Source organism: Bidens hawaiensis, unplaced genomic scaffold, assembly GCF_021521415.1.
Source record: "Bidens hawaiensis isolate Kalapana, Puna unplaced genomic scaffold, B.hawaiensis_p1.1 tig00000458_1, whole genome shotgun sequence".
Lineage (NCBI taxonomy): Eukaryota > Viridiplantae > Streptophyta > Magnoliopsida > Asterales > Asteraceae > Bidens > Bidens hawaiensis.
This window is the reverse complement of record NW_027491030.1, coordinates 3290782-3302431: the sequence shown is the minus strand read 5'-3', so window position 1 is coordinate 3302431 and position 11650 is coordinate 3290782. Positions and strand designations below refer to the sequence as shown.

The following is an 11650-nucleotide window of genomic DNA, read 5'->3' as shown; positions in this document are numbered from 1 at the left end:
CCGAACCCGAACTAACCTAAACCCGATAAAAGACTAACCCGAATTCGTACCGAAGTAATTCGGGTTGGTTCGTGGGTTTGATTTATAAGTTTCGGGTTAACCCGAATAAACTTTTAATTTTGAAATTAAATATATTTTTAGGTATAATAGTGTCACGCCCTCAAATTTTGACTAACGGAATCTAACCACGAGGCGTGTGACATATCAGGATCTAGCTCATTTGTTATACCAAATATCCAATTCAAATATTTAAAACATTATTTAAGTCTCAAATTTAAAGATCAATCTTACTGTTATGCATGTAGAATTGATGAATGATCAAGAAACACCGTCAATTGCATTTAGTTGGCTTGATTAAAGATGATGAAGGTTGGGTTGGGGTTTCACAATCGTAATCAGCTGGTTAGGAGGAATTAGGGTTTAGGTTATTTTATTTAATATAAATATAATCTAAATTACAAGAATGGTCCTTGTTTAATCAATTTTTGACTTAAACGAACTTTTTAACAATGAACCGGGTTATAACGAAACGTTATGACTAAAACGTTAGTCCAAGTTTATAAAAGTTAACTCTCGTTGTTATGTTGTAACTAATACTTCATAAAAACTTAAAACGTAGAAGTTACGCGCCATTGATCGAAATTTCACATAACAAGCTACGAACTAAGCACATAATCATTTAACGTGTAATTTCATATAGATAATATTATAAACACATACTTGATATATTACTTTTACATGACAACTGAAAGCAGGTTAAGCGAGCATAATATACTAAATCATGTAACACAAAAACTCATCTTGCACATAATAATTATATCCGAGTTATTTAAACATATATGATTCAACATTAATCACCAACGCATTCCAACAGACTCATGTGGATGACTCGGGTAAATGCTATGCATGACGTGTAAGATAACGAAGTTTGGGTTTACGGTGTTGATGTAAAAGTGCGGGGTGTCACAAATAGGCTTAGTCTTGGCCATTAACGTTATCAAAATATGGTCCTAATCGATTGTTGTCATTACAAATATTATAGATCGATTGTTTATTGTTAATTTATGTATTCCGTTTATTACTAATAGCAATCGTAACCGAACAACCAAATCACGCCCAATTGAAGACGATTATGGTTCGAGTTAGTTTTACTCTTTGATTGTTTTTAATCAAGTTTTGTTGGTTTATTGTTTGATTATTTTGCTTACGAGCGAAGAATAACATGTTTTAATTTTTGCATTGTAGATTTTATTTTTTTGTTTTCTAGGGTACTCAAAACCCGATTAACACAACCCGAAAAACCCCAAACCCGAAAACCCGTGAGATATTTGTGTTGGGTTTCGGGTCAAGATTTAAAACTTTGAAACCTGAAGAACCCGACCCGAAAAACTCGAAGAACACCCCTACTGTTGGCCTCTAAAGCGTCTTTCACGACATGTTTACCATATTAATTGTTTTTTCTAATATTACATTATCATAATTAATTTGCTCAAATTTGGTTTTGTAATAACTTGTAATGCATAAAGTTTTACAAATTTTCAAATATATCGTCGATACATGATTATTTTTATCTACATGTTGGTATAAACTTTACTTAAATGAGTCTGGTCAAATTTTATTATGCATTTATTGAACATTTCGATATCAATTTGGCACTCGGTTTTGAGTAAAATTTATGACAGCATGTAGAAAAATTAAACATGTCTCAGCGACATATTTGAAATTATATATAAATTTATATGTTACAAGTTATAAAAGAAAATTCAAATATGGATATATTTAATTGCAATAATTGACGTGTGGTTGAAAAAGTGTGCTTTAAGTATTTTATATTGTGTGTTTATTTTTTTATATGTATCGAACACAAGTACTTTGATTGGTTTCATGTTTACAGGTGATCAGAGCTTAAATGAGCTATTTGGAGCATTTAGGGTGGAGTGGAAATGAAAGTAATGATATAAGATATGATAGAGAATTGAAATACGAAGATGTGGCCGCAAACGGGGAGGAAACTGAGTTGCAATGAAGATTTTTAGAGAAAACGGTGTTTTGGTGTTGTAGACGCCGTAAGGCAGTGACTAGAGGTTTTAGGCTATGGCTATACCGCAGGCTACGGTGGCCAGGCCGTAGGCTACGGCCGGGTCTGACTGGTTTTCTTATATTGGTTATTTTCTTTCATGTTTAAGCCTGATTAAACCCTAGGTCGAATATCCTTCAAAACCTAGCCACCAATGACAACTTTGGAGCAATTCTTCACCATCTTAACACCTCTCAATCACCAAATCATCCATAGTTTTATCCTTCCAATCCATATTCGAGTCAATTGTGATGCAGAGTCAAGGCTAAACCACTTGTGACCGCTTCAGGTTAGGTGTAGGGTTTGCATATGAATTGATTATTTTTATGAACAATACACGTATTGGGATTCAGTTTTGATTAATATTTTGGTTAATTGAATCTATATATTTATTGGAATTGATTAAAAAGTTGTGTTTTTGGGACTTTCGTTTATAATCAATTATTTGGTTTGTGGTCATCAATATTTAGGATTAAGTTCTTATCATCATTGAACCGTTTACCATTACTCACTGATAGATGCTAAGTTTTATATAAATGAACTGGTAATTAAGTAGACCGTGTTAAGTTGCGTCAATTCTTCGGATTAAGTTATGTGAATCATCATAACCAACTATCGTGTCTAGTAATCATTTATCTATTCTAATACACGAATCATGTCTATGTGATTTTCTGATTTATATAAATAATTGTCAGTCAGTTTATCGAATATCCCGAATCTGAAGTGTAGTCACTATTTTCTTAAATTGGTTTACAACTAAATTAATTTCAAACTGCTTAACATCGCCTGTCCATTTAGTTTAATAATTAATAAGTTATTTAATAATTAATAAGTTACGAGTCAAACTTGCATTTCCACTGATTCCCTATGGATTCGACATCTTACTTGTCATTGCTAGTAAATGTATTTTATAAATGTTTTTGATTGACCATTCGACATCGATCAATAATGTAATATTAAAAAAAACAACTAATAAGCCAAACATGTCGGGAAAGACGCGTTACAGGCTAACAAGTCGTGAAAGATGCGTTAGAGGCTAACAGGTCGTGAAAGACGTGTGTTGGAGACTAGCAAGTTGTGAAAGACACGTTTAGTGGCCAAAGCGGTCATGAAAGACGCGTTGAGACCTAACACGACGTTAAAGACGTGTTTGTAAGAGACATTTTTTTAAACTTTTATTTATGATGACAAAAATGGAACCTTTCTCCATTAATAGGACATTGGGATTTTTTTTTAAAATTTTTTCTTTAGAAGTGTGGTGGTGTTGTAGCTCTTTGTAACCCCCCCCCCCCCCCCCCCCGCCGGTTAAGTTAATTCAACATCAAAACGTATTGATGACAAATCGCCCCATTGCGCATATCCTAAGGCGTGTATGTGTTTGGGCTTGTTGAGGGTTTGACACGTATTGATTTTGATTTGATTTGTTATGGTACCGGTATAACGGTATTGATACTTGGATATATATGTTGTAGGATCACTGATAAGAAAGATTTAGAAAATAAAGTCGTAGTATAATCGAAAAGATATATGTATGTGCTTGTTTCGTTGTAATGGTGTAATAGAGTAGCAATACACTTGCCAAACACACTTAATGTTTAGTGATTCAAATGTAGTATTTTAATGGAAACATTAAGATGCTACCAAATAACACCCTTTCTTTTATACACTTTATAATTCGATGTTCTATAACATTATTTTTTCGAATACGCTATTGCGACATGCTTATATTTATATACATTTTAATATTTATGTTATTCAAAACGATAACGTTCAGCTTATCAAAGTACAACAATACAATCATCTAAGTTGCTTAAATGTTTCGATACAACCTTTAATATATGGCGATTTATAAATTCAAACGTTATCATTGTTACATATTTATTTTAATAGCGTTTCGACATAAATTTTTTCCACATGGTGATACTTTTTTATTATTTATTTTTTTATTAACTTTACATTTATATTTTATTAATTTATTATTTTACATATGTTTTGTTTTACTCTTATTTAAAAAAATACATCATAATTTACTAAGTGATTATCTGCGACATAACTCATGTTATCACCACCTAGTTTAACATCATCTTTTGTATTGTCACTATTTAAGTATTTATTGTGATTGATACTTCATCAATATTCGCAGAATGTATTTTTGTTCCGTATATATGCCTTTGCCTTTTGTATTTTAGCTCGAACGATTGGACCAACTAGTTGTTAATGAGGTGTGAGAGATAAAATACAACAATATGTATTTGACTAGTATGACTAGTATAAAAGTCAATTGTCCGTGCCCTTAGCCACGTAGATCCTAGGAATCATTCTTAATACGAGGTACGAGTCACGACTCATGACATGAGTGACATAACCATTGAAAATGAACACTTACTGTATACCATTGTGGACTTTATTAGCATCACAACTTTGACCAGTTTATTACATAATGTTGTCATGAGAATATATAAGTTATAACATATAAAAGTTTATAAAAATGGGTTTACTATTTATTTTTTTTACTATACCATGATAGCAAATATCGATATCGTGAAGATAGGGCGATTATTAGTTATATATTTCTACTAAATTGCGTCCAACATCTAACTTCAACTAATGTGAATCAATAACGGAAGATCGAGCATACACGAATCCATGACTTTACACGTAACTCTTATGACACCCTCGGTTTCCATAGTGAACAGGGATATGTACGTAGAGTACTTATTTCAAAATAATAGACTTCTAACCACATCTTTCATTCCCTGTCCATCGCCATCGAAATAGTGAATTTTATGTTTTTTGTAGTCTAAGTTTTTTTAGTTATCTTGAGCATTGACACTAATTTATAGTTGTGTGAGTTTGAATACGGTTATACATTTGTTGCTAAACTAATTCACTTATTGATGTATAAGTACATAATTACATAACTTATTGCACAATAAGAGGTCACATCTAAAAGAACTTGTGTAGCCTGCCTACCTTTGTCATTTTCAAAATTATTTGTTGATACATCAGTAAACTAATTAATGTATGAAAACGTGTATGATTGTATATAGCCTCGTTCGACAACTATCAAGTGTATATGATATGTAAGTATGCCAACCGAATTTGGTCCAATAGTTGTCATGAGAGCGATTAAGATTACAATATCCATATATATTCGCGTACTACTTAATATTAATCTTCATCATCATCTGCATCTACAGTGATTTTCCATCGATCATTTTCGTCCATTTGCATCATGTTTAATTATGTAGGTTATTTTTTCTCCCGAAATATAAATTTATCATTTTTTAACGACAAATTTATGTCATATAAGAGACTTTGTCTATATGCCGCTTATGCGAAACTCACTTTCGCATCACTCACTAAGACGAAACTAGCACAGTTTTGTCCAACCCTTCAGGTGAAACGATCTTTAAGCAAGACCATCTTCATATGTTTGGTGAGGCAAAAGTTATCCAACGTTTTCCTAAGCCTCTACAAGCCGAAACATCAGATCGTTCGTCTTTAGCTCCTTTTGCTTGAACTGGAAGAATCTAAGCCGAAGAATATGGAGTCGATTGATTGAGGTAACTTGACTGCTCTTTCTTATTTTTTATTTCGATTCTTCCATTTCGATGCCCTTTCGGTTTTGTTCAGTGTTAGCCTAGGATTTAGTTATCATGTTGATTGTGCTTCTTTCTACTTGGTTATACTTATATGTTTAGTTCTTTCTATTTGACATGAAGTGACATATATCAATCTCATACGTGGCATGAAATTTTAAAGCTTGAATTCATTTGTATGCAACATTTTCCTTTTTTTACCTTATTTTAGGTATCAAGTGTGCAATTTTGGAAATAGGCATGATGACACTTTCCAAACATCCACAAGCATATGTTAGCAAGTGTGCAATTTTGGAAGCATGTGGTATATATTAATTTGACAGTAAGATAGTTATTTAGAGAAGTTAAAGCTTCATGAAACATATGTAACTTGTTTGATATAGATTTACTTGTCAGAAGAAGATAAGATGATTACCCAGATCCTATGGAATATTCTCAGAGTCTGCTATCTTAATTTGGCTAAATGCAAAAAAAAAAAAAAAAAAAAAAAAAAACCTTGTTTAATTTAGAAGACAAAATAAATATGAATACCGAAAAGTATATCTTGAATGATTTCAACATGAATAAGAAATTATAACTCAATGTCATAAAAGCCTCAAAAGTTAAGAAAATTAATTAAATGGTTGGAAAACATGATATTTAATAAATATGGATATACAAAGAAGTTTTTAGCTATAAAACTCACCGTTTAAGAACTCGAACCCGCCTCACATTGCAAGTAGGAAACCTTTTCAACGTAATCTCATTTCCACGCCATGACATGACAGTTACGCGGTTTAGTTTTGACGATCTAATCTTAGATGCTAGTAACAAATGTATACAACATTGCATCTGTCATAAATTTATATCCCATTTAAAGTTTTATATTCTTTGTCAAACTAAAACAAATAGCTATCACATTCACAGTCAACTGAAAAAACCGATCCGCAACCCAAAAACCGAACCGAAACAAAAACCCATGGTTTGGTTTTATATTTTTTTAAAACCGAACTAACGGTTCGGTTTTTGTTTTGCATATAATAAAATCCGAAAAAACCGAACATAACCGAATTCCTAAATATTTGTTTTTCTTTATATTTTATATTAATTAATTTATAAGAATTTAATAAATATGTAACTCAAGTATTTTTGGTCAAACTTATAATAGTCTATTATTTTACAATTAACAAAATTATTTATCACTAAATTCATTATTTTTTGCCCAACTTTTTTTTCGGCCTAAAATTTCAAGCTCTAAGTGGAAAAAACCAAGACCAAATCGAAACCAAAACGAAACCGAAAAACCGAAACTGAACGGTTTCAAAAACTCCAAAAACCGAAATCTTGATTTTCATTTTCAGTTTGGTTTTAGCCGTAAACCGTACCGAACAACACCACATACTCCTATATACAGTCGTACATGCTAAAAAGCGTTCCACGATTATTAAATCACATAACTAACAGTTTTTGTAAGTATTGTAAACACACATGTTATACACTTTTTGTTAAACCAATTAAAAAACTATTAAACCAAAAAATTGTAATTTTAGGTTTAACATTACATTATTATTATTAACCCAACTACCACATTACACTAACGATTACAAGAAAGAATCTGAATATAAAAATCATCTTTTTATAAAACTTTCCATGATTAAAACGGGTCCGAGTGGATGATGATCCCACAATTTTTGTCATTATTATATTACACCCAATTAAATAAATAATATTAATAATTAAACCCAATAAATAAAAAAGTAAATAAAACCATGAAGAAAAAATAAAGTGGTGTTGTGCTACATTGAATGCCTTCATTTCATTTCTTCAACATTGACGGATAAATCAATTTCCATAAAGATTCAATCTTTACATTTACACCACAACTCACAATTTCCTTTCTGGGTTTTTTAATTCGACCCGAATTACAAACGGGTTCGGTTTCATTCTTGGTGAATGTGTGATCTTGTTAGCTCAATTTGAGGTAACACCTTTTTGCCCAAAAAAACTCAAATTATTAATTTTTATTGATTTTTTATTGATTTATTTTACAATCTTGATCAACAGAAACAATACCCAGATCATAAAGATTTGATCTTTTGAATCTTTGAATCCAATTTCTTGATCAAATGGCTATTGTTGAAAATGGGTCTGACGTTGACCAGTCAACAAATTCATCCCACCATCACAATCAGCCACCGGTGAAGATGACGTCACTGCCGCCGGCGGCTACCGGAGGTGGTGGTGGTGATGGGTTTAAGAAAGAAATGAGGGATTTGGAAGAGATGTTGTCAAAGCTTAATCCAATGGCTGAAGAGTTTATACCAAATCAAAGACCTGCATTGCTGACGTCATCAGCTGCATATTTTGGTTATGCTGCTGTTAATAATTTCTTGGTGCAAACTAATAATAACAATGGGTTTGCTAATGGCAGTCCTACAAGAAGGGTATATATATTTATATATAATATATGTTATATAAATTTTGTTAATGATATTGAGTTTCCACTTTTGTTTTAGGGGTGTTTGGATAGAAACAAAGTGATTATAAGTTATAAAGTTTTAAAATTTTATTTTCCACTTTTAGTAAAGTAATTTTGATTGAGGGTGTTTGGATGGAAATGAACTGCGATGATCGAGATTACAAAGTATGAATTTTTAATGATCTTGATGTTATCTTGATTCAGGGGTGTTTTGGATAGAAACAAGCTGCAAATAATCTTTGATTATAAGATATAAAGTTTTAAAATTTTTATTTTCGGCTTTTAGTAATCTTGATCGAGGGTGTTTGGATGGAAATAAACTGATTATAAATTATGAATTCTTATCAATCTTGATGTTATCTTGATTCGCGGGCGTTTGAATAGAAAAAAAACTGCAATAATCTTGATTATAAACTTTATAATATGAAGTATTAATTTTTTTAACAATCTTGATTTTCCACTTTTAATTATCTTGATTATCAGTTGTTTGGAGGTTAGGGTGAGAGAATCAGTTTGGAAAATGCTTATCCAAACTGCATATCATATTGTGTTGGTTACAAACGTACAACTGATTATCCAACTGAAATTTACTTGATCCCGTTGGTTAACAGGGTATTTGTGGGCCCATGAGTTTACCAGAACGGGTTCTCGTGGTTACACAAAAAATAATGATCATGTTTTCAAAACGCATATAACAGTTTAACTAAGCATAAGTTATGATTATTAACTTGTAAGTTTGCTTATTATTTATGATGTTAATGACCAGAAGGGGAATTTTAGTCATGGAAAAAGAAGGATGAATAGTCGAACCAGCATGGCGCAACGTGACGATGTGATTAAAAGAACGGTTTACGTGTCTGATATTGATCAGCAGGTAACTGAAGAACAACTCGCGGCTCTCTTCGTTAATTGTGGGCAGGTAACCATGTTATGGTTTGTGAGTTTATTATATTATAACTAGAAACCGACTGATTTCGTGTAGATCTGACCTTTTTTTTTAATTTGGAAAATTTAAGGTTGTGGATTGTCGTGTATGTGGTGACCCTAATTCCGTTCTTCATTTTGCATTTGTAGAATTTACCGATGAGGGTACGTGAATATTGATTTTATCATTTAGTATCGAGTAAATACTTTTAAACTTTTTTCCATTTTTTGTGATTGTATGTATTGTGTTTGCAGAAGGTGCAAGGAAAGCGTTGACTCTTAGTGGAACTATGCTCGGGTACTATCCTGTTAGGGTTCTGCCTTCAAAAACCGCGATCGCACCCGTAAATCCAACTTTTCTTCCCCAGGTGATCCTCTTTTGCCTTTGACTTTTCAAGATTTTGACTTTAGTTGACCTCAATAAGTTATGAAACACATTTTGACTTTTAAAAAATTTGTGTTTTATAGTCTGAAGACGAGCGGGAAATGTGTGCAAGAACTATTTACTGCACTAACATTGATAAGAAGGTAAATTCATTTACTCTCTTTTCTTTAACGCGTATGACAATTATATTATTTTGGATTTACTTTTGTTAATCAGGTTACTCAGGCAGATGTCAAACTCTTCTTTGAAACACTCTGTGGCGAGGTATGTGGCTTCCCATTTTTTAAAAGTCCAAAAAATCTATTCTTATAAGTTAATTTTAAAATTTTTAACCGCACGTTGTGGAATTTATTATTTTCTAGGTTTATCGCTTGAGGTTGCTTGGGGATTATAATCACTCCACTCGTATCGCCTTTGTTGAGTTTGTGATGGTAAATTTTCATGATACTTTTAGCGCGTTTTTGTTGCTGAAAAAAGGAAATAACTTGAAGCATTCTGGTCTTATTTTTATTTTGCTTTATAAAAGATGCTTAAAACATATATAATACACAAAACTTGGTTATTAATCCCTAGTGACGTAGGCCATACTAAATCTCGAATCGTATCAAATTGTGGTTAATACACAAAACTTGTATTTTTTTTTCGGGTTTATTATACTAAATCATAACTTTCTTTCACCTATTTTTCAGTATACGTAAGAAAACAATTAAATTTTTCTTTTTTGCATTATATGTAATATACTTTTAATTTGTTTGCCACTGTATGTGATTAACCTTCTATAGCAGGTAATATGACGACGTGACGGTGTCACGTCACCATTTACCTGCTATAGAAGGTTACTTACGTAAATTGGTTGACAAATATAAGCATGTTGCGAGGAAAATAATTAACATTTTTGCATACAATGACAAAAAGGTGAAAGTTACATTTTGGATTTAGATATATTTTCTTAAAAGTTTAGGTATTTTTTTTATATTTTGTTACAGGCCAAGAGTGCAATTGCAGCTCTGAACTGCAGTGGCGCTGTGCTGGGAGCATTGCCAATAAGGTTGAGTGGTCTTTTTCTGTCGTTTTACTACTCAACCCGTTTATTTATAAACGGGCCAATGCAGGTTATGTTTAATCTTTAATGGGTCAAGCGGATAAAATAAAAAAACAAAAAGCTTTAAAGGAAACAAGGCAAATGGGTCGAAATTTGTCCATAGTGTATATTTAAGGTTAAACCGCACAATATATAAACAAACTCGACACTATTTTACTGATTTTAGTAACCAACTTTAAATTATAAACAAAATAGAAACCGTATTACATTTTCATATTTTGCTGATTTTTCGATAAATACCTATGTGACATGTTATTTGTCATTTTTGGTGTTTAACGGTTTATGTCATGCGCATCTGATTTGATTTTTTATGTATTATTTTTAAATACATTTAAAGAATATTATATTTCTTATTATTTTTTTACTATGTTTTCAGTAAGCATTAATCTGCATATGTGCCGTTCGATGTCCCATATACATTAAAATCAGTTAAAATGTGGTCGGTTGCTAAAATCAATAATTATTTACAAGCTGGTTAATTTACTTCTAAAAATCAGCTTAATATAAATATTAAAACATGTTTACGGTCAACCCAACTTGTCTGACCCGTCCATTTTCTCCCTTGATAAATGCTTCTGATTTGGACCCGTTTTGATGCAGGGTGAGCCCGTCAAAGACACCGGTGAGGCCACGTGCGGTCCGTTCGACTATGAACTGAATTAGCTTTTAATGGATATGGTCCTTCCTTTATATATACATGCATAGATACAGAGAAACTGTTAGAAACATTTTCATGACATTTATGTTTCTAGTTCCTGTCTTATGCATAAGAGTCTGAGATTGATTATTAACCTTTTAGTTAATTTCATGTTCCACTTTTATTTATATTTTCTTTAACCTTCATGTTTTTTTTATCAAGATTTTATGATAATGCACCTTTATAATTGTTTTTATTTATTTATTTATTTTTTTCAACTTAGATTAAGTCTGAAGTTTTGAAGTCAAATAAATCAATAATTTGGTTTCAAGTTATATGTTTTAGTATACAATGGAATTTGATGTTTTAATATTACACACTTTCTGTTTCCAAACAAAACATCAAATTTAGTGCAATACTAATTGTTACAACAATAAATTTAATGATTTTAACTCCTTTGAATAT

At 31.6% G+C, this 11650-nt stretch overlaps 1 protein-coding gene across 1 annotated transcript; it reads left to right on the top strand.

The window, feature by feature from the left end:
- Positions 1-7422: 7422 nt before the first annotated feature.
- On the top strand, positions 7423-11373 carry LOC143626840 (polyadenylate-binding protein-interacting protein 11-like). Its single transcript, XM_077096794.1, has 10 exons — positions 7423-7639; positions 7723-8102; positions 8904-9056; positions 9154-9226; positions 9317-9429; positions 9530-9589; positions 9663-9710; positions 9809-9877; positions 10433-10494; positions 11149-11373. Exons 2-10 carry the CDS (start codon positions 7785-7787, stop codon positions 11204-11206), a joined length of 954 nt encoding a protein of 317 aa, XP_076952909.1. The 5' UTR covers positions 7423-7639; positions 7723-7784; the 3' UTR covers positions 11207-11373.
- Positions 11374-11650: the final 277 nt, after the last annotated feature.